We start from the raw sequence: 25,286 nt of genomic DNA on the forward strand, positions 1-25,286 counted from the left end.
TTATTACCTTCATTCAGTGTTACCAGATGCCAGTGTTTTTTGTTTTTTTTTTCTTTTGAAAAACATTTACATCTTAGGGTGAATCATGACTGCAGAATGGATGTTAGTGGTGATCATGTTCTTTCTGAAGGGAGAAACATATGCTCTTACAGTAGCTTTTTTGAAAGATCAAATAAACACACTGATTATGACAGCTGTTATGTTGAATTTCTTGGAGTCTTTTAAACGTTTAAACTAACAGCGCTGGAGCCTTTGTAAAAGTTGGGGTGTGTGGGGTAGCAACGATTTTTAAGAATAAAATCAAATCTGTGCTAACCGTTATGGTCATAGGTAGGTAGGTTCTTCTGATATAATTAGCATCTCGTTTTGATGTGGGCTGCAGAGTAAAACCAGACCTAAACATGTGCTATACTATAGCCTTTTTCTGCTGTGCACGTTTTTTTTTTTGTTTGTTTGTTTTCTTTTGTCAAAAAGTGAGGGGGCATGGCTCCCCTACTTTTAAAGGCCTCTGAGTGGAACCTGTATGTTGTGTTTGAGGTGTTTATCCTTGAAAGTGTGCTCTTTTAAAATTAAATTGTATTAATTTGGCATAATCCTAATGCTGTGATTTGATGTAGACTGTTCTGCTTGGTTTGATGATGTGTTTATTTGACAATATTAAAGTCACTAACTTAACTCTGAGACTGACTCAACTAATACAATTAAATAGTTTAAATCGTTGCTTGTTCAGGTAAATCAGGCTGCACTTAAAGTGTAATTTAGATTTCCTTTTGTGCTGGGCTGTTTTGAATTGAGAGCCTGATTAGAAATGTGTGTAAAGTATAGGGCTCCAGGTCGACAGGATAGTATAAATTGGCAGTCCCCCACAGAGCGAAGCCTTGGTGTACTTCTTGACAGCAGCCTCTCTTTTGATGTCCACATCTCCTCTGTGGTCAAATTTCCCTTCTACCATCTTCGAAACATCTCCAAAGTCCGTCCCTACCTTTCCCTCCCAGATGCAGAGATACTTTGTCATGCATTTGTCTCTTTTGACTGGACTACTGCAACTCTATATGTTGGTCTCCCGGCACACACCATAAACCGACTGCAGCTAGTTTAGAATGCTGCTGCCACGATTCTTACCAGATGTAAAAAACGTGATCACATCACCCCCCGTCTTGCCCAGCTGTACCGGCTACCTGTAAATGTCAGGATTACTTTCAAAAAAGTCCTGCTCACCTACAATGGCCTTCATCACACAGGTCCCAAGTACCTCCTCAATCTGCTGACCCGCTATGTCCCTGCCCACATGCTGAGATCCCTGGACTCTGTCCTGCTTGTTATCCACAAGCAAAAATGCAGTACACTTGGAGAACGCTAGTTTAGCTTCATAGCTCCGACTCTTTGGAACTCTCTCCCAGCTTTGGTGCGTGATGCTCCCACTGTCGCTCGCTTTAAATCAACTCTCAAGACCCACATGCTCTCTCTTGCTTTCCATGCTCTTTAAGCCTGATATCTGCTATTAGCTGCTGTGCTGCTGCTACTATTTCACATATTATGTTACAATCATGTATTATGAACTTTACACTGTATTATATACGAAAACTGCAGGGCAATATTTATTACATTACGGCTGTACATAAACGGAAAGTATTAATGGATTTAGACATAATACGACAGCACTACTACATAACGTAAGAACTATAACATAATCTTTGGTGTTAACAATAATAGCACAAGGCATATCATGTATTATGCATTTCTCTGTATTTGAAGTATTATGGATTTTCTTGTTGTTACTGCATCTTGTAAAGCACTTTGTGATGGTGGTCCACTATAAAAGGAGCTATATAAAATAGAGATTGATTGATTGATAAAAACCACAAGAGTTTCAAAACAAGAGCAAAAGGCCACTCCAGCCATTGCGTCTTAACAGGTTCATACTGTAAATAGCTAAAATCAATCCCAGGACACACACAAATGTCTTTGAAGGATAGAAATTAAAAGAAACTCAATACATTTGATGACAAACAAAATTTTGTTATTTCAGGATGTGCAACAAAAACAGCCCATATATATTGGTTGATTTTGCCTTACATCATCCCCCCCCCCAAAAAAAAATATATATTTTTCACCATCCCTAAGGTAGTCTCTCTAGAACGTCTGTCTTTCTCTAGTCTATTTACAGCTTTCGTGAGTCACTGGACATCAATTTTAGTATTCAAATCAGAACTTCATATGCTCCAGACATACACAAGACAGACCGCCCATTCATTTATAATGATATCATTTAGATCAGTGGAAAAAACAAATCAAACAAATATGCATTTATACTTCAATTATGCTGTTATATCGTACAAAAATGACACAAAATAGTGTTATTGTATATTAACAATGGAGTTTGTTTACTTAAGATACTTAAGATGGCGTCTGTCTTCACCACCACTCACGTACGGCATCACACACAACAGCAAGCATGACATTAAGTCTCCATGGCATCAGACAACATGTAACCGAGCAACCACACCAGCATTGAACATTTCTTGGCATGTCGAAAAATACAATTAGCATTTACGATCTGTCCAAGCTGCTACTGTTTGTTACAAATTCTGAAATTGTAAATGTTTCTCTTGGAATTCCTCAGGAAGCTCGGTTTGTTTTTTGTCAGCAGTGTCAACGTTGCTGCTTGTGTTCGGCAGACGTCTTTGTTGTCTTTTCACAGCAGTCAGTAACATTGCTGTTTGTGTACTCAGGTAGTCACGTCTTTTGTTGGCGATTTTAATACATGCATCAGTATACTGTACTCAAATTTAAGCCGCAGGCTATTTTTGAGAAGCTCATCTTATGGGGCTCCCCAGTGGCGCATCCAGTAAAGGCGTCCATAGCCTGGACGTCGCCGGTTCGAGTCTGGGCCATTCCACAGCCGACTGTGGACGAGAGTTCCCAGGAGGCATTGCTCAATTGGCTTAGCATCACTGGGGGGGTGAGGGTTTAGGTCGACAAGGGTGTCCTCCGTTCACAGCGCATCAGCGACCCCTGTAGTCTGGCTTGCCTGTTAGCTGCCTGGGAACTGCATTGTCCTCCCACGCTGTAGCTCCTGGGCAGCCGCATGGTGAATCTGCAGTGTGTAAAGAAGCAGTCGGCTGACAGCACACGCTTCAGAGGACAGCGTGTGTTCATCTTCACCGCTCCCAAGTCAGCACAGGGGTGGTAGTGGTGAGCCAAGCATAAATAAATTTTAAAAAAGCACGTCTTCAATTCGAAGGAATATGGTAGTTAACCACAGTGCAAATACTATGCAAAATTATTTCAAAATCCTGGCTCCAGTAACTATGCCGAAACAAGCCCAACAACAGTTTAAAACAAAATCAAAAAGCAATTTTTAACAACAGCCATGCATTTCTTCCACCAAATGCAGGTGTAGAAGTGTAAGAATTGTTAAAAGTTAGAAATAAAGGCTTTTTTTGTTTGTTTTGTTTTTTATTGAACTCTAATTTTATCATTGAACACTTGAGCGGAGACAACGTAAAATGCTATGTCTTGTGCGATTTCGAATCCAGCTAGAATAAGCACATTGTTTTGAAGTGATTATTTCCAAAAGCTAATTTCCTGAAAGTAGAAAGGGGATATTTATGTGAGGCAATCAAAAATAACTTTAAGCAAAATGCTTATGTGTTAAAGTGTTTAGTGGACTAGTCTGTTCGTGTTAATCAGCTGTAAGACAATTAAAGCTTGTTGATGTGCACATGCTTACGATATGAACACACTCAATAGGTCTGGAGTAGGGAATCCAATTCAGGACACTTTTCCCAATACCAGGATTTAGGTAATGATTTTGTTTTTTTTTAATCCCACAATTCCATTTTTGTAATAACAATAATCTCACACTTTTGCTTCTATTAATAATTACCACTGTGAAGAAGTAGGGTAATGCACTCGCACAACAAAGGAGTTCAGCAAATTAATAATGAAAAAACTTACAAGCAGCTCCAGGCAGAACAAGTGAGTGATTTCATTGTTATTTAAAAACGTGGATAAAACACTGAACTGATTAAACTACTAAACACTGAATATTTAAACTCCAGAAAGTAAACATACCTAGTAAATACCATATATTTTTAAAAGAAGCAACATCATACAATGACAATCTGAGGTTTATTGTTTTTTTGTTTTTTTTAGCCCAGACTGCAGTATCGCCCTCTTTAAATACGCAAATTAGCCACGTGTGCGCTCAACGCACTGTCAGCACCCGGCTGGGTGTTTACAACCTCGCCTAACAGAAAGGAAACGCGCACCAGTATGACTGGTTTTATTTGAGAGGAGAGGATTCAACATTGTTGATTAGATTGCTGAAGCACTACAATGTTGTAAAAAAATTTTAAAAAAGCATTGTCCACAATTACATGATTTTTTGTCGCGTAACCCAAAAACAGTTTGCCTACCCCAGTTTGAAAACAGCTGATTTAGATCAACCAAGCCTATGTTTATACAATTTGTGAATTTCTCAATATTATCAATGGCATTTGCACACCCAGAGTCAACGTGACAGACTTGGACATGTAGGTTCAATGTTTTACACAAATTCCCTGGTAAGAGTTCTGCAGGTAATGCTTCATCCCCTGTAGCAATCACATGCACTGTATGCTGAAAAATGCACTACTGAAATACACTGTATACTGAAAAAGGCACTTAGTTGCAAGTAAGCCGATTTGTTCTTTTTCTTCAAAGTAATTATTTCAAACAGTATCAGAAAATGAACAGTGATGTTGTATTTTTTCTTCAGCTAAAATAAAACAGCACTCAATAAATGACATTTCTAACCAAAAAAAAAAACTAAGTTACTTCTGTTAATCTGAAACTTGAAAGCTTACAGTATACCAAATGCATGTCATGTACTATAGGTTGTAGTGCAACTGGTAATTTACAATATATAGGCTCTGGGTGTATTTACCTTTTTTCTTTTAGACATGGCATTTGTCTGAAGGAAAAGTAAACAGGAAGTGCAGCAATTTCATATTACTAGCAAAAAGGTGCGATTAATCAATCACAGATCAGATGATTAGTCGGTCAATAGAAATTGTAAAGATTAAAACCCCTAAATTATTTATATCTATCTATCTGTCTATAGTAGCAAACTAAAATTAAATGAATGTCCCTTACCTTGGTAGTAAGAAAAAAACATGCCTTTTTTTCCCAGCAGGACATCTCATCCATAAAATATTGATATTAATTTCAATAGTAGGTTCAGGAAAACTGTGTATTTCACCAATAGGTGTTTTTATTTTTTTATTTTTTCGGGGGGGGGGGATTACGAACGCTCCCTCGGCGGGACACACTGTTAAGGGAGATCTCCCCTGACGGCCCATTTAAAACACTAAGAAAACGCTAGTGCGGGCTGAACACACACTTGTTCTTTAACTAGAATGTCAGATATAAAATACAACTTTGCAAAGAGAATCTTTATTGTAATAATATGCAACTTTTTATTTATTTTTTTAAAAAAAGAACAAGACGTTTAGCTTAATTGATAAATGTATTATTTTTATTCAGGTGCACATCTTAGTGTACACATTGAAATAAAATATATTTAAACCATATGTATATAGCTTGGAGAAAAATGCAGCCTCTTTAGAGAACCGTAGAGCAGTAGACAACAGAGGCACACAGAGACAGGTGTGGCTTTCTTGGCAAGAAATTTACAACATCTTCCTCTTTTCAAATTCCTGCAACGCAGACAGACAGAGACACGCACACACAAAAAGATAATTACTTTCTTTTGAAACATGCTGCAGTCCAGAGGGCAAGAAAATAACCTTGGATCTGCACATGTCTTACGGTGTATTTCTTTATGTTAAAGAACTGCTCTGAAGCCATGTTTCAAAGCATTTTGGAGTTAAAGAAGAAGTCAAGAAGTACACTTTGTCATGTCAAGGATTTGCCACAGGTATGGTGAAAAACCACAATTTGATCTCACTTTCTGGGCTTGGGCTTAACCTTGGTATTTTTCTTTAGATAAAAACCTTATAACAGTGGTTTTGTCAGTCTATTCCAGTTGTTGCTTTATTTTTTGTCCAATTTAGATGATGTATTTTTTGGAAGTGCTAGTAAGTTGCTGCGTCCTATTGACAAGTTGATACAATTACACACAGATGTTTTAAATGTTATTATTATTATTATTATTATTATTATTCTTATTATTATTATTATTATTATTATTATATTATTAAATTATTAAATAAATAATAATAATAATAATAATAATAATAATAGTAGATAAATAGTAAACATGTTGTGTATTTTAGCCATAGCAGTGTCCTAGGCTGGACTGACCACTGAAACCCAGTAAGTAATAAATCATGAGAGACAATCAATTTTGGTTGAGTACATCATAATCATAATAATAATAACAGGTACTGTTTTAAAAATATATAGGATTATTCCATTTGAATGAAGCAGTAAATGAAGAGTCAACTGTCTATTTATATGAAATAATTTATTTTATCACCACAAATCTTCTACTTTCTGTAAAAATGTAATTCTAAAAGCTTTTGATTAAAATATATCGGTGATCAATGATTTCAGTTATTAAAGTTTTTTCTTTGGTAAAACACACCTCACTTATGATCAAATAACATAAACTTGTATAAAAGCAGCACCATGGCTTATCTACCAAGATATTCTGCAACGAATTTCCAATTCGCTGTTCCAATATTAAGTTGTGGTTAGAACTGTTTTGAAACACTATCTTTTTTCTTCTCTATAATGATTTTCTATGACTGTTTACTGCCATCTGCTGATGGAAAATAGTTAATTTACATGTCACTGTTTTAGTATTTTATTTTATGTTTTGTCCATCATGAAATTTCAACATAATATGATCATTATTGAACAACAAAAATGCGATAACCCAGCTGTATCATTGAGTAGGTTCATTAAAAAAAAAACATGTAATGTATGTTCAGCGATTTGACATTTACTGAGTGGTAGTCCGGCTGAGATTTAAAAGTGCTCACGAGCAGGTGCTGCTGGGACTTCAATTCTTCACGAAATGCTGCAGCCCAGAGGACTTCTAGTTCTTGGAGTAAAGCAAAGCCAAACACTTGGAGTGGCAAGCCTTGGAGCTCATAGACTCATTTAAAAAGAGAGCAGGGGCAGGGAGAGTTTGAAGTATAGCACAGGGAGGGGGTACATCTATATCACTAGTATTGCTACATAAAGAACCAAGTTTTATCAAAAATACATAAATAAATGAAAAGAAAAGAAAAGCCAAACAGCTACGGCTGGTTTGATGTTTAGCGCATATATGGGAGCCCCCACATAATCCCGGCCCCCTGTAATATGCCAGCATTAATAGAACATAATGATCAGTATCTGGTAATCTGATTCTGCTGAACCCAAATCCACTTTGCTCTTACCTTGAACATGGTGCTGCCGAGCTGGGCTGGAGACATGCTGACCACCACACCAGCGCTCTGCAGAGCAGCAATCTTCTCTTTGGCTCCTCCCTTCCCTCCTGCAATAATGGCCCCAGCATGTCCCATTCTCCTGCCCGGGGGGGCAGTCAAACCAGCAATAAATGACACAACGGGCTTAGCATTAGCACCCTGAAAAACAAACATAGATACACTCTTTAACACAACCTTGATTTGAAGCAACTGGGGCAGGGGGGTGATTCCAAAAGTGTACTGCTAGATGTGTATCGCACAGAAGTATGGTATACAGTAGGTAAAATGTTTCGAAATGACACTGTTTTATACACACCCTGAACAGTATATTGTCTTTCGAGCGGTAAATCAAAAGATAAAATATGTCCTTTTCAAACTACTACAATTAACCAGACACAATAAGAGATTAGCATGTATAGATTGTGTAGCTAATAATTCCCAGTGTCCTTGTTGTTAACGGCACTAAGCAGCAGCAGCTGTATTTTTTTTTTTTTTTTTTTTTTAAAGGTTGTGAATACACAGTTTTTAGTTTTTTTAAATTAAGAAAACAATAACATTTACATTGTATTTTATCTACCTGCCCATGAATAAGGTTTGAGTTTGGATGGGACTGTTTCAATAATAAAATTGCTCACCCACAACTTCAAAATCAGAGGCAAAACCAGTAAAAATGTTTCTTACTGGCCGATTTGACCAACCTACACCCCACTAGGTTAAGCCACATCTAGGCTGTATTAGAGCATTTTACAGCACCGGGTACATTTCTAGCTGATTCTTCTGCGGCAGTTCACAAGATTATTTACCCCTTGATAGAGCAGTACTACATGTTCAGTATGAAACTTTGCTCACAGAATTGTGCTGTTTGAGGTACTCAGCTGCATCTTCCTCTGCATTCCCTCCAATCTCTCCTATCAGGATAATTCCTTCTGTTTTCGGATCCTTTAGAAAGACCTCAAGGCAGTCAATGAAGTTTGTTCCATTAAAAGGATCTCCACCAATTCCTAAAAAATATATTTACAGAATTATTAAAACACATGGAGCCTTCTACCTATATGGTAACAGAATCCTGGGAGACAGTCAACATGGTTTTAGGAAAGGGAGATCGTGTCTAACTAACCTGCTCGATTATTTGAGCACGCAACATCGATAATGGATAATTGAAAAGCATATGACATGGTTTATTTAGAATTCCAGAAAGTTGTTGACAAAGTTCCACATAAAAAATTAATTCTCAAACTGAACGCAGTCGGGATTCAAGGAAACACATGTACATGGGGATTAGGGAGTGGTTAACATGTAGAAAACAGAAAGTACTGATTAGAGGAGACATATTAGGTCCTCTGCTGTTCTTAATCTACATTAATGATTTAGATTCTGGTATAGTAAGCAAACTTGTTAAATTTGCTGGCGACACAAAAATAGGAGGAGTGGCAAACACTGTTGCAGCAGCAAAGGTCATTCAAAATGATCTAGACAAGATTCAGAACTGGGCAGACACATGGCAAATGACATTTAATAGAGAAAAGTGTAAGGTACTGCACGCAGGAAATAAAGATGTGCATTATAAATATCATATGGGAGATACTGAAATTGGAGAAGGAATCTATGAAAAAGACCTAGGAGTTTTTGTTGACTCATAAATGTCTTCGTCTAGACAATGTGGGGAAGCTATAAAAAAGGCCAACAAGATGCTCAGATATATTTGAATTTAAATCAAGGAAAGTAGTGTTAAAACTGTACAATGCATTAGTAAGACCTCATATTGAATATTGTGTTCAGTTCTGGTCACCTAGCTACAAAAAGGATATTGCTGCTCTAGAAAGAGTGCAAAGAAGAGCGACCAGAATTATTCCAGGTTTAAAAGGCATGTCATATGCAGACAGGCTAAAAGAATTGAATCTGTTCAGTCTTGAACAAAGAAGACTACGCAGCGGCCTAATTCATGCATTCAAAATTCTAAAAAGTACTGACAATGTCGACCCAATGGACTTTTTCGACCTGAAAAAAGAAACAAGGACCAGGGGTCACAAATGGAGATTAGACAAAGGGGCATTCAGAACAGAAAATAGGAGGCACTTTTTTACTCAGAGAATCCTGATGGTCTGGAACCAACTCCCCAGTAATATTGTTGAAGCTGACATCCTGGGATCCTTCAAGAAGCTGCTTGATGAGATTCTGGGATCAATAAGATACTAACAAACAAACGAGCAAGATAGGGCGAATGGCCTCCTCTCGTTCGTAAACTTTCTTATGTTCTTATGTACAAACCCTACACCCAGTCCTGGGTTTCAGAAATTCTCTCATTCAGGTACATATATTGTTGAAATGAACAGGCCCCTGAAAAATCTTTTTTCAACTGATCACACTTATCAGGGTAGTGTTAAAAAAACAGTAAACGTCTCTCGTGTCTGTAGGTCATTATTAGAAACCTTTAACAAAAAATAAATAAAAATTAATCATCAACTTACCAATACACAAAGACTGTCCCAGCCCAACTTGTGTGGTTTGGTGCACAGCTTCATAGGTCAGTGTGCCAGACCTAGATACAATACCTAAAAAAATAAAACAAACACATAAATAAAAATTAATACTTAACTCGTTTTAAAATCAATAAAATTGACTTCTCTTCACTCCATCCAAGCCCACCAAAATACATTTTCTGTTGTTATTAAAAACTTAATCTGCTAGAAGAGCCAGATGAAAATTAGTTTGGTTGGTAACTGTTACCAAATTGGTAAATCAGCCTTCTGCAATAGACTAGTAGTGAGATCTTAATGAGATCAGGAACATTTTAAACCAAAATGCACACCATTTAAAAAAAAAAAAAAATCCTATAAAAAATACAAAACTGGATCACTTCATTTGAAATCATTAAAAAAAATAAAACAGAAGCATTGGAACCAGGAGATGTTCAGTTGACAAAAAGGTCAAAGAATTACTATGCAAAAAATAGAATATATTGGACAGTTAAACAAAAAAAAAAAAAAACAGGGTAAAATATATCTACCCTATAATCTACTTACCAATTCTCCCCTTCTTGTGAATGTGTCCAGGCATAATACCAATCTTGCATTCTGAAGGCTATTTAAAAAAAAAAAAAAAAAAAAAAGAAACAGAAAAAAAATGACCGCTGATCAGTAAGATGATACCATTATCTGATGGCTAGTCAACAAAATGCAAGCATTACCATCAGAAAACTAATTTACTGGTCTGCAGTTCTGAGTGGACTTGTGCAGGACTGCAATGTTGAAACAGTCGAATTTAACTTGGTAGATGCAGGTCAAAACATTGACAGAATTCTTTATTTAGCCTTACAGTAGCCTGCCAAGTATATGTATTTCACTGGACGTGAACAAAATAAATCAATACTAAAATTGTAGTAAGTCTGAACAATATTGTTCCACTGTAACAAGCAAATAGCCAGCCCAAGTCATTTATCCATGACTCTATGGCAGCGATTCTCAAACTATGGGGTGAGCCATGTCTTTTTTTATTTATTTTTTATGAAGAGAAGTTGGATTATTATATATTTTAAATGTATTATAATTAAAAATAACTAAAACAAAATAATGCAATTTTTTTTTTTTTTTTAACGTGCTAATAATGTTCCTTAGCAACTCTGACACGTGCAGCTGCAATGAGAAATTGATCGTTTTGCGACAAAGGGAGAAAAGTGTACAACAGAAGCCGAAGTGAGGGCAACAGTGGCGGTTCCAGCAAAACGCAGAAGCTGAAAATATGACGAAGCACATTTAAAACTGGGCTTTACATGGAGCGGGTCCAGTGGTGCTCCGAGCCTCAATGTGTTTTATGCTGTGAAATACTGGCAAACCACAGTATGCAGCCCTGCAAGCTACGACAGCATCTCGAAACTAATCATCCTACCTTAATATCTAAAACTGTAGAGTTTTCTCAGAGGAAGCTCAATGTTTGTTTATTTAATTAATGCAATTATATAGCGCTTTTTATACAAAAGTATCGCAAAGCACTGTACAGTATATAGCAGAAAAAAAGAACAAACCACATTTGTATAGCATGTCACACATACAACTGTCATTTAAATAACAGATTTAAAACAGTATACGCTTAATACAAAGCCGCAATTTTAAAGTTACATCAAAAACCACAAAGACAAGAAAGTTAACAGGACAGAAAAAAATGATTTTAGATGCTTCCATTTGTACTGTTTAACTAAAAATGAATACTTCTGAAACTCATATCAATCTATATCAAATCCCTTCTAATTTGTTACTCGTTTCTTTGCAACATATAGGATTTTCAGTTTGTTACATTGTTTTAGAAAGCTATGGGGAGGCGTAGTCATGTTTTTCCATAGCTCAGGGAAGCTCACTATGACAAAGTTTGAGAACCCCTGCTCTATGGAGTCATACAAGACTTGTAAAAGAAAAACCAATGTAATGCATGAACAATCATGTTAATCCAAGTATTAAATCACAGCAACAATAGTTTGCTAAGATTTAGAATGCCTTAGTCGGGAGCAAAGACCATACCGCCTTAAAACCTGTTCTGTGGTATAAAAGGACACCTTACAATAATAATAATAATAATAATAATAATAATAATAATAATAATAATAATACTTACATTGATGACTCCTGGGCAGTTTGGGCCAATGAGACGGGTTTTGTTTTGGCGGATCAGTTTGTGTTTTACTCGAACCATATCCTGCTGTGGAATTCCTTCTGTGATGCACACAATCAGTGGAATCTCAGCATCAATAGCCTCTATAATAGCAGGGCCAGCAAAGGGAGGGGGCACGTAGATAACAGTGGCATCTGCTCCAGTTCCATCTTTAGCCTGAACAAAAAAACATATTGTCATTGCATTTTAAAAAATTCAACTTTAGTGACTTATTTAGGAATGACAAACAATGTCAGTATCATTTCAAGGGCTTTCCAATTAATGAATGCAAGTCACGGACACAAGGAATTAAGCAACACCCATGGCCAACTTTCAATATGCATTCTCTTTTTCTTGCTTTCATTAAAAAGCCACTGGCAATTTGATGCATATGGGAGGATCAGCTGGCCTCACTTTGCAGAGACAGCCTTCGGTAGGGGAATTGCTGAGGCCATTTGGCAGAAAAACATGTGGAAGCCTGGAATTGTGCTTGTTCTTGTGAAATGTTTTATCCGTCCTTTATTAAATGAAGGTCTTTATCCTCAAGCTCTGCGAATGAGATGCTTCTCCCTATATATATATATATATATATATATAACACAAGCAACAGCAAGAACACACCTACCCTATACTTCTATGAGCTTGCAGCAGCAGCTTGCCAGTGCAGATGAAGTGTGCACAGCTTAACTTAAACAGGTAGTAAAGTATTATGCAAACAATACCATCTTTCAGAAATGCACTGTGGTATTTGGTATAGCTCTTTCAGACAAAAAGATTGGGCATCTCTGGCGTAAAAACACAAATTCTCCTTTACCTCCTGCACCGAGTTGAATACGGGCAGTCCAAGGTGAGTTTTACCCCCTTTCCCGGGGGATACTCCTCCAACTAGCCGGGTGCCATAATCCAGAGACTGCTGACTGTGAAACGTTCCCTGGTGAAAGAATACACAAATAAAAGTCAGGGTACACAGCCTGAGGGCCACCAAACAAACTTTATACCAGTGCACACACTTAAGAGTCTCGTCTAATAATTGTACAATACCTGATACAATATTTGTAGAAAATCTTTATTGGATTATAGCTAAATGCAATCTGAAACGTCAAAAAGACGTTAGGGATGCATGATACAATTCTGGTGAAAATCAATGCAGTTACCATTTTCACCAGGTAAACTATGACAGATAAAATGGCCACAATCAGTTCATAAGGGTCCACATTAGTGGTGCAATCAGCACCCTAATTTCTTAATAGACTATCACATTCATCCACAATAAATTGATGCATCTACATTTTATTTAGCAAAAGCCAAAACAAACATTAGGATTTTTATCAGAAGATCACAACTTACATTCAAATGAGAACATCTGATTACGTGTGACTGAGTTCAATTAACTGAAAAAAATATACATGTTCCTTTAAGACTTTAAGAGGCCTGTTACAGAAGTCACTTCCATCTGAAATACACTTGTTAATTAACATTTTGACAAAAACAGTTACCATCTACACGAAACCCAATGCATTTACACACATCGCTTTCCCGTTCTCCCTTTCCTGTTCCCCAGATAGGACCAATCTTTGTGTCAGATTCTTCCATTCATTTTTTTTTTTTTTAATTATTTTTTTAAATTGTACTTTAAATTTTTTTTAGTCCTTTTTACATGTCATAAAAAAATTGTATTTTTTAACGAGTTGTGACTTCCGAACGTAGGAGGCTTGCGAATCAGCTGCAACGCGTCGACGTTCGCTATCTATCGTACTAACATAACTTAGTTACATAAATGTACGTTTTAATGCAACTGGCAATGAATAAATAATTGAACTTTACTAAAAGTGACCTGTCTGAATTAATGCCAAGTGATCTGTAATGAACAAACAGCAGGTTCAACAACACAGAGCCATGTTGTGTTTTTTACCATAAGGGACCATGTAATTAATGTGCAGGCCACGTACTGTATGGAACACATTCAATACTGATAGGCAGCATCAGCTTGGCACGAAATGAACTTAATCATTTTTTAGCTGTTCAAAATAGCTTTGCTCCAATAATCCTCTCAAAGTGTCTTGTTTACTTAAATCTGCTTACGGGCATCAGTGAAAGACGGTTCAACACATTTCAAGGCTCCATTAAATATTAATGAAATCAAACAGAGAAAACAACAACATTACAAGACCTGTCTTTCAGAAAGAACTCAATCTGCATTGTTACTATTCTGCACATGCATGCTTTAATACAGAACACAGAAAGGGACAGAACAGAGAACATTGGGTTTATCTCTAAAGGGGAGCTGGACTGTCCCCTCTCAGTACAAATTGAAAGGTTATTAAAGCTTAACACTAGCACCGCCATAGCTGCTTTTTGAATGGCTTTTGCAATTCAAATTTAAACATCTCTGCGTATATGAATATCTTGTGCATGTCCGTTCTTAAGTGTTACTAAACATTTGAATTACATACACATACAGTATTGCAGAATCATAAAAATGAATAAGCACTTGCTTCTTCAACCACCAGTCCCCCATTTTTTGCAGCATATTGAAATAAATACAATACAGCCAACAATTTAGTTTGGGCTTTGTAATAAAATCAAAGTCATTGTGAAAGAGAGTATTATATACTCCTGTCGAGTGCATTCTACACATCACATATTATTATTATCATATATTATTATTAGCAGTTGCCACAAAATATACACATTAAATCACAATACAGTGTGATACAGCTACTCTACTTTTTTCTTGTCTGCCTGTCCTCTGAATAGAGTTACCACCAACAGCTCAAGCCGTGCGAGCCCCCCTGCACTCCACTACACTCCTCAGGCAGAACGACTGTGCCACCCTGAGTGTGTACAGGTGTAAACAAATATATAAAAAATGTGCTTATTGTAAGCTCTCTGCACAAAACGAATGCCAGAGCCTGTTGCACTTTACAACTCAACGAAGTACGGTGTGGATATACTGGATCAAATGGCACGGCTGTATTCTGTCAAAGGTGGTACTCACAGGTGGCCTGTGGCTGTTTTTTTTTTTTTATGTTTTGGACCTGTCTTTCGTTTTGTACAAGGAGTGCACCAGCAACACAATCACTCGGAGGGACTTCATTTTGCAACTAGCTCTGGAGCTATGGCAGAAACATTTTGATAAGAGACATGAAAGTTGGCTGGCAAATTCCCCTCAACCTTCAGCCAGCGCTGCGCCCACTGGCACATGGAATAAAAGACAGTGCCAAGCTGCTAAATGCAATAGAGAAATTTTGATGTGTGCGCCCGTTGTGAAAAGGCAGTCTGTGGCAAATGCGCTGGTACAGTTGAAAAGTGTGTTTTCTGCGTAGATTGTACTTAGAAAGCTGTAACAGAACTCTGAACATACAGAGCCTCTGTTTCGCTCAAAGCATTTTCAGGTTGCATAAGTTATGTTATATTTTTGTTTTATACTATTTTTCATTTTCATTTCAAAGTCGTTTTAAAATGGAACTGCACATTTTGCAGGTGTGGCGGTTGTATGTAGTCCGAAATCTTGTCGGTTCTGGTGTTAATGGTCTTCAGGAACACTTCAATAAAATGTGTTCTGATCAACTCCTCCAGGTAGGAAACTGTTCAAAACCACAGCCTTCAAATTTGACAAAACAAACAAAAAGGCAGGTTTTCTGTGTTAAGCACTTTGAGAGTCTAAAACGTTAAAAATGACTGCAAAAAAAAAAAAATTTAAAAAGCAAAAATAGTGACAATGAATGCAGAATAAGTCGGCAATCATTGCAGTCCACCACCTAAATACTATATTTGCGCCAGCTACTTTATCAAAAAAAAAAAATACTAAGATTACTTTCGGGTATTATCAACGTGCATTTTTTGTCATGTTATTGTACTGTACGTTGATATATAGTACATAATAGCTATACATATGCAGCAAAAGAAAAGTGCATTGCTTTTGTTGTGATATCGTAACAATACGTACTCAGGTGCTTGTGAGAGATATTCGTGTTTCATATATAGAGGCTGTACGCCTAAGAAGAAAGGCATGATGGGATATCAGCTGTTGGCAGCTGTCATACAAATGCTTAAGTGCAGCGATGCTGGAATATTACACTCCAGTTTCATGCAACAGTTTATGATGGTGGTCAAATGTGTGCGAGTACTGTTGTCTTAAAAAAAAAAAATGATTAAAATGAACAGTTGCATAACAGCGAAAAACAAAAATAGACGTGTATTAACAAAATGCCCTGAAAAAATTAACATAAAGAAAACAATTTAAATGAATAAGCTCAAGAATTACGCTAAAAAGGAAGTGAAAAAAGTTTAACGTTTTTTTTGTGAACTCCAATAAACCTACGTTACCTTTCCCCAGTCAAATCGTACAGTGCCTACATAAGCACTGTAATCCACCAGAATAAAAAACCTGATGGAAAAGAAAATATAGAACATAAAAAAGCGCAACCACATATAGTCAACAAAAGACAGCACAATATTCAAACTCTTTGCTGTATTACATATTTAAGGTAAAAGGCAAGATAATTTTGCCGTTAAAAGTGCTCACGGCTATAGTGTTCTGCCGCCCAGCTGTACGGAATTCCTGGGTAGATCCCTGACATTACATACAGGCAGTCCTCTCACTTATGACATAATTGGTTCCTGAAAGTCACACTGTAAGTTGAAGCACATTTTCCAATAGGAACAATGGATAAATTGGGGTTACGTTCCTGACTCTTCGGCCAGATAATATAGTTTTACAAAAATGACCCGTTATATTGTACTCATGCAAATATTTATTTTAATCTTAAAACTCAGCCCGGCGGTTAGGCGCATATTACTTAGACACCTACCTGGCTTGTTTAAAAGTACAGACTCTGGGCTTTCCAATGATGTGTTTTTGTTCAGTGTGTGTATGCAGTACTCCTAGCCGGAACTTCGATCGCCTGAACTTAAGCCCCTCAACTGACAGAGTTCACAACTTAGGTTTCGTTTTGAGTCCATTGTTCTTATCAGTCATTGTTAAGGGCAAATAAATTCTAAAAAAAAAAAAAAATAATAATAAAAAAACGTTACATGCATAAAAAACGCTAGACTAAGTCAGGGTGACCATGGCAGGTACTGCAGTTCAGACACCAAGCGTGCACTCAGGTCTTTCCGTGTCATAAATGGCGTATTGATATCGTAAAGTCGAAGCAGGGTAATAATGCAAAAAGAGTCATAAGTGCCGTGCGTCATAAATTGAAGAGTCATAAGTCGGGGGTTGCCTGTATTAGGCCTGTCAAGCAATTAAAGAAATTTATAGCAAAAAATCTTGCGATTATTATTATTCTTTTTTTTTATCTAAAGCCCCTTTCACACTGGCATGATCTACCTGGGTCAGAACCTACCCGGGTCAGCTACGCGATTTCACACTGCTTTTGATAAAGCAGAGTTGACCAGGGTGACAGACGCAAGTAAACAATGCCCTGGAAGCACCTTGTTACTGATGCTTCCATCCAAGCTTCTCTGCTCTGAACCGTTGACACAAAATGTTGATTAGTGCAAATGTTTCTTCATCCCTGCTGCAATCTGGATCATGCAGTGGCTCAATCAACAAAAATATGGCTAAACACAAAAGTTCCTGGCGGAAGTGAAACCTTCACGCAGGAGTGGCGTTTTTTTTTTTTTTTTTACTGCGTCGGCTCAAGCCTTTTGTTTTGCTCAACCCAGGTCAAAGTGTGTTGATGCACATCTTGAGGTGGGTTGATGAGACCTGGGTTAACCCAGGTATGACCCAGGTACGTGATTTCACATTACGCGGGATTGTGACTCGGGTCCAGACCCGGATAGGAGTGCCAGTGAAAAGGGCTTTAGTTAATCTTGGTTTTAAGATCTGCTGACCCCGTATGTCCCTGGTCGTTCCCAGATATCGGAAAATGTTCATCGTCTGAGAGTCCCTAAATTTAGTTTGAACTCAGTCGGAGCCAGGGTATTTTAGTCTCTGGAACTTGCTCCCAGTTCATATCAGGAATGCTTGAACAATGTAATCTTTTAAATCCTGTTTGAAAACTTACTTGTCTAGGTCTGTATACTTGAAGCGGGATTAAATATTAGACAGGCTTTTTTATATTTCTTTTGTAAAGCGCCCTAGAATGTCTGCATCAGAGTGCTATATAAGTGAAATTTGTATTGTTTTTAAAATTTTGACTTCAGTGATGGTGATGCATATCTGATTATTTCATTTTGGCCCTTTCCAACCCTTGTCTGATTTTCTAGGGAACTCAAGAAAAGATACAACGTTAAAAATACACTGACTGTGTTTGAAAATAAGTAGGCTTCCATTTAGAAATTCAGAGCAATACGATTCTGAAAATATCACTTGCCAAAAAAGTCGGAGACTGTAAAACAGTACATACTTCTACAATACGTATTTAGATGCAAAATTCTCCCATTAACGACCCAACAGCATAATTAAGTCAAAATGTTACCCATGCACAGAACTGTGTAAAACGTAAAAGGCAATGCAATTTAGCAAAAAAAATAAAAAATAAAGTTTCCAAAATTAACAGTATCCAAAGTGTGTATTCAGTATTCTATATTCAGTATTCACAATTGCAGAATATAGTGCTTGATAAGGCCTTAATGTCACAGTTCACTTGCAAATGAAAATGCACAAAAACAACTAAAGATCACAGATTTTAATAAATACAGCACAGTATCTAAAACTGTTTAATGACTTTTACAACAGTAGCCGGTCTCGTTCGCTTTGCTGGTGCATTTTTTGTCAGGTTAAACCAGAGGAAGCACAATAAAAGACAAATCGATTTACGCATTAAAAAAAAACTAATAAAAATTGCGAAAGATAATCAAATAAACTGTAACATTGAAGAGATGGGCTTCGTATCAGAAAACTGGTATGATGGGTAAGTGGGTTTATTTATTTATTTACATATATTATTCTTAATACAAGGACAGTGTAACTGCCTTATTATTTTTATTACTATTATCATCCAAAAAACAACCCAGCACAAAAAAAAAAAAAAAAGCCTGTTGTCTTATTTGTGGATTAATATTGTTGCCCCTTATAATTTTAGATTTATTTACACAGAATTATACAAACTCCAGGATTTGCTGTTAAACTGTTTGAACCAACTTCTAAATCCCAATGGAGTCAGTTTATTACTCACCTTAATGCATTTCAAATTAGTGCTGGGATGAACATGGGATTTTCATGTTTCAATATTCGCTCATTATTTAAATATTCATTTGGACATTCATTCATTTTCAAAGATCTCCCTTTCCTAAAAGCATGCTCACTGTCTCGCAGGATACTGTTACCATATAGGTAATTTTCCATTTATCTCATTATAGTTTCCATAAGTTTACATATAATGGAAGTCAGTTAGCTAGGCATTTCATAATGACATGCTTGCCATTTTTTGTCCCATAAGACTTGCTCTACAGCACCACAACGCATTTTTGACCATCCTAGTTAATTATTACAGCACACGCTGAAATGTTTTTCTAACACTGGGGTTAATCATTGCATCTTGACATTGATTACATAACGCTAATTTAGGGTTACAATTACAAAGCCAAGCAACCCGACACTGCCTTTGATCCAAATTAATTCATTTGAAGAGGATTTTGTTTTTTTCTTCCACACAATCTACAATATGACACTTACCAGGTGCTTATCTGAGATTAATTAATTGAAAACTTTGCTGTCATTTAAAAAACAAAAAAGTGTGAGAGTAATAGGAAGTATTAGTTTACTTTACTGGATGTCTTAGTACTGCGTACAATAAAATCATATCAACACAATTAGTTGCATGAATGAGTTTAAAATGATTTCTCTCCATGTACTTGACTGTCTCACTATTTAAATCAATAATATCAAACATACAATGAGCAGTCAAGTTATGAACAATTTCTAGGATTGCTTGGTGGCTGGTATGACCTTAAAGTTAAAAATACTAACTACACAGCGACAACAGCTGCTACAATCGCTAACACCAGTGTCTAATAACAATTACATTTTTCTGTAACTTATCCCAGTATTAACTTTTTATGTCTTTTTCTTTAATGTGTACAGAAAGAGATTCAGTAGACTGATGCTAACCCAAACCAGTGATCAGAACAAATGACTTGTTCCAAAAACAGATCAAAATCTGGAATATATGAAAAATGCCATGTATAGCCTTGTTATACTTTTATTTTACAAAACAATCGTAATAACCACTTTGAATGAGCTGTATATGTTTGACACGCTGATTACAGAAATATGGCACTGAAGTTTGCTTGGATTTCTTTACGATAGCATGGATGGGATTATAGGGTTCAGAGAGCGACAGTACAGCAGATCCTTTTCAGAAAGGCATATTATTCGAGGTATTTATTAAGTTTAATTTACATTAAAAAACAGTTTGATTTTCATCGAAAATGATCTGTAGTGCATTTCCATTCACGATAGAAATGTGCACTTAAACATGTATACCCTTTAAAACATGACATCTAGTACTACAGTAGGTTAAAGAAAATTCTTAGTTTGCTTGGCTCCCAGGAAGTTTGTTACAGGTTTACATTTGAGGCAATTTCACCCCATCAGTATAGTTGGAGTCAATGCATCTTACTGTCTGCTTGACAAAAAAAAAACCCTTTGTGAATAGGACCCACTAATACAAACTGGTGTACAGCTAAAAAAATATTGCATGATAATTAGCCAGCTTTATTACACAATGCAACAACCCTTTCTGTTTCAGGAACGTCACACCATAGATGGGTAAATGTTATTTGCACTGCTTGACTTGCATGTACAGCATGACAAAGTAAAAAGCATAAACACAAACCTGTTTCCCAGTAAATCCTTGGCAAATGACCTTGGTGTCCTTGTTAATGTAGAGGTGCTTTCGCGACCCAGTGTAGCAGTGCCTTACTCCACTCTGCTGCACTGGAAATAAGAACAAATCAGTGCATTACTTTCACTTGCGCTCTCTCTTAACAGGAGTTAGAGGCACAAGAGTTGTGCTGGTCAGGTCTAACAGATCAGGTAAACAATGTGTTGAATCATATTTCAGAGGGAATTCATAACCTCCTGATAACCTACAAGTATGATTACAATGGGGAATATAATTTACTTTTCTTAGTTATCAAGGTATCTAGGACTATATTATACCCATGCCAAAATGATATAATATAAGCATGACAAGCAGACAACACAGACGATTTATATTTCTATATTTTTGTACTGCATGTACAGCACCTGACTGAACAGTCAGTGTTATTTAACATCTTGAGCTCTGGTTTCAGGTCAAATACAAGTAGGTTTAAGTAGTGCAGGGTCAAACAAACTGAGCTTTAGGAAATTCAGGATTCCAGAAGCTTTGTGCAAGTGCCTTAAATATCTACTGCCGAGAGAGACAGAGAGAGAAAGAGAAGGCGTTTTAAAGCTTAAACTCTTAACACTGTGAAATCCCTTCACCACTGAACAAGTAATAATATTTCAAGATTTAAAAAGAGATGATGTCAGAAAACAGAATAAATGGTCGGAATCGAACTAGAAAATCTTCCACTGGGGTCTTTAGATTTCCATTCTTAGTACAGCATTTCGATCCCTGGTTATATATTCTAATCCTCAATGTACTTGTAGGAGTGTTAAAGTAGCTGTACTTAGTATAAAACCCTTAAGTGCTGTGTTTTGCACATTCATTAGCGATACAGGTCTCAAGTGTGCAGTTTTTGTACAAGTTGTCAGTTTGCTTGCCTTCCAGGAAGTCGGAAACATTTGCACTTCCTGGGTCATTTCACCTCGGCAGTGCCTTTGTAGTCAAGCATCTTACTGGCTGCAAAGCATGTCAGTCATTAGAGTAAGCAGCTGGTTGGAATGATGTATTTATTTGTGTATTTGTTCTTTCAGATCTGTATTATAAAACCTGGCGTAGCGTTTGCAGTGATGGGGAAGTGCTACAGGAGTTCCTGAATTCTGATTGGTGGGCAGGGTATGACTGATCAAACCCAGATACTGTAGAGAGGCCCTGAGGAATCTGAAGAAAGAGTTGAGAGGGGCTCTACCACTCTTACACACAAGACTAGTCAGAGTGCATGAAAAACATGAACTCCGTACAGTTCAGGCAGAGCCTTTACATTGTTGTATGGACATGCAAAAACTGTTTATAGTTTAATGTAAAATGAAAATATAGTGGTGTGTTGTGGAAAGGGTCTGGATTTTTATTTTATTTGTTTCAACTTTGCTGACTATACTTTTTTTTTATACATCACTTTAATGACAGTGTGGTAAAAACAGCCATAAGATGATTGGCTGTTGGGTGACATCTATAGCAAAAACCTTTGGCTGCAAAGGGGTTAAGGACTTACAAGGCTATATATCTAACGTTCAAAGAAACGTCAGCGTTTAATAATCGCACGTGCAGCTCAAATTCCAAAGGCTGTGAAGCAAATAACCAGTGTGTCCTTCCTTTAACAAACAGATGTGTGCAACTCTGCCAGCTCCATTTTCAATAACAGAAACATATTGTAATAAATCAGGGCTGCATGGCATTTGAAATCCAGAGAGATCCAACGACGGCCTTCTTTTATGTTGGGAGCTCTATATTAGTGTACATAAAACTAGCATGAGTACTATACTGTTAAATCTATAGTCTCCCCTCAAGACAGCCTACTGAGGCAATTAAAAAAAAAAAAAAGATACTGAATGAAAACCTATACCTAAACAACATGACCAAACTGTACACTGGTGCATGCAGGCTATTTCTTACTGCATGGGGCACTGTTACAGTTACACTGAGCAAGTACTCCATGATGAAACCTGCCAAACATACCATGACCTTCTCTGTGACCATCTGTTAGTTCACTGTGTTACACACAGTACTTACTTGCGACTTCTGAACTGCCTTGTAGTAAACAAAGCAGTAAGACTAGGCTGTGAGGCAATGCATTTGTTAAAGTTTTGCTAAAGTGGTTTCAAGGAGATACACTGTATAAAGGGGGGGGGGGGGGGGGGGGGGGGGGGGGGGGGGGGCGCACACATTTTTCACTACTATAAACATGCATGTAAAAATGATCACCAGAAAACCAAAATTTAAAAGACTTACAAAATCTTACTGAACAAACACTCGTGATCACGTGGCAGTGTTGTTTTAGTGCCGCAGTTTATACACACACACATTTTATATATATATATATATATATATATATATATATATATATATACACATACACACACACACACTTTATTGGGACCTCATTTTATTGCATCAAATAACTAGAATACTCCAAAGTCCACCTGCATGAACATCAACAGGTTAACCCAGTAATTTAACTGTTAACTTAATGGCCTTTAATGTCATTATAAATCATAAACTTAAAAGACAAGTTCATTATTTGTTAATAGTGCATTCAATGTGCACTGATTTCAAGCTTAATATTGCAGACCTTTATAGTTTAAACAGGTGTTTACTTAATATGATTGATCAGCAGTACTAAATGGTGACGTATCCTAACACAAGGCACATGTTTTTACAACACATCCTCTGTACATATTAACGCTATACACCGCACTATTTTCAAGATATTAAGATTACATTGACAAGTAAGGACCTAGTCAAAATTCAATCTGGCCTAAAGACTCAAGAAAAAAAAAAAGAAAAAAAAAATATTGAGAGGCTAGCTAGAGGGTACACATGGGACTAAGTGTAGACGCAGTTTAAAATATATTTATATACATACATATAACGTTACGCATATCGTCAACCACTATACTTCTTAAAGCAGCATACCGCACTGCGAGAATTGCACTCGTACAAACAGAATTTCAAAGAAACTTGAAATACTTACACAGCAAACGGGCAAACAACCTACTGTGAGACATCTTCGGTCATTCGCCAATGACACTGGTAATAGCGGGACCTACGCTTCACAGTGAATTGCCGGCATCTCAATATGCCTGAATGTCAATTTAAAAAGTAACACTAACTAATGAGATATGTGTTCTTTAACCTACAGTCACAATATATCATGAATCAAATATATAATTTCACGAATATTCTTACTCTTAGATGTGCAATACTTTGAAGGACTTAAGAAGGCAGCTGCAAATCCTGACCCGCGAGGACCTCTTCCCGTAAAGGATAGTGGGTACTGTAGTTTCTTGCGAGGGTTAGCACTACTGTACTGCACGACATCTAAATACAGTGTGAATGATAATGTAAAGATTTCATAAAAGGGAAAATATTTCTCTTTTTTTCCAAATGTTGACAGTTTTTCACTGCTATGATTGTCCCGTGGTTCGTTAAGTAAACAATATAAGCAAAGAGTCACATGACAAAAAAGATACTTTGCTATAGTGGGATTGACTCCACCCTAATTAATGTCAATAATTAATGTTATTGTACCTGCAGGAAGGAGGTGTGAGAAAATATGGTCACAGATAGTATCAAATATTGGCCCTAACAGCTGCTCCCCTGGCCAAATGCTCCCTGATTCTTCTTCAGCAGGTGCTGCCTACCCTACCAGGTTCAAAATAGCTTCAGTGTCTGACCTATAGAGTATTATTCCTTAGATAGGGTGCCAACTGAAGCAATAATATTGCCAGGGGAACATGCTTAACACAATTGTTTGATACTGGGTCACCTCAGCCGATCCCTTGGTTCAGTCTTCCTAACACCCCAGGGAAGGGATCACATGGCAATTACCTATTCATTTATATTTTCTCTTCTATCTAGTTTACATTGGTGAAAAAAAAACCTTTTCAATAATTTGAAAAGGAGCATAAGAGAAAAAAAAGAAGTAGCAAAATAGCTTGTAACCCTTTGATGTACAAAAAGAAATTAGCGATTTTTCAAACAGGATCTTCTTAAAATAGATTTGAGGAGTGGCTCAAGTATCATGAGGAAACTGACTATTTGGATTAGCTAATCCAATTTGCCAGTAACTTTTAAATCCTGGTTCGTGCACTTCGTTGCAAAAATAAGAAAGTTAGCTTCATTTTATTTGTGGGACACATATGTCCCTTGAATCTTAAAGGGACACTTGCATATGTGCATATTATAAATGAGAAAAAAATGGTCCAACATTTTAACGTGTCACAATTGAATATTTTAACTATGTTGGTGGACAAAATCGGGTTTTATATATGGATTTTTATAACGTGTTAATGTATAATACATATTATTGTTCTTTGAAATTTATAAAGCCAAAGCGATTGTGCTGCAATCCAATTCTGCTGTGGTTTTCAAAAAAACAGAATATATCACGTCCATG

The 25,286-nt window shown here is 36.8% G+C and overlaps 1 protein-coding gene across 1 annotated transcript; it reads right to left on the reverse strand.

Moving 5' to 3' along the window:
- Positions 1–5,499: 5,499 nt before the first annotated feature.
- On the reverse strand, positions 5,500–23,969 carry LOC121298653 (succinate--CoA ligase [ADP/GDP-forming] subunit alpha, mitochondrial-like). Its single transcript, XM_041229933.1, has 9 exons — positions 23,862–23,969; positions 20,858–20,958; positions 12,880–12,996; positions 12,030–12,242; positions 10,448–10,505; positions 9,893–9,976; positions 8,274–8,425; positions 7,395–7,583; positions 5,500–5,702 (listed from the first exon to the last, which is right to left on the reverse strand). The coding sequence occupies exons 1-9, from the start codon at positions 23,893–23,895 to the stop codon at positions 5,676–5,678; spliced, it is 975 nt and encodes a 324-aa protein (XP_041085867.1). The 5' UTR covers positions 23,896–23,969; the 3' UTR covers positions 5,500–5,675.
- Between the last annotated feature and the right edge of the window lie 1,317 nt (positions 23,970–25,286).

The sequence above is a fragment of the Polyodon spathula genome, chromosome 1, assembly GCF_017654505.1.
Source record: "Polyodon spathula isolate WHYD16114869_AA chromosome 1, ASM1765450v1, whole genome shotgun sequence".
Classification (NCBI taxonomy): Eukaryota; Metazoa; Chordata; class Actinopteri; order Acipenseriformes; family Polyodontidae; genus Polyodon; species Polyodon spathula.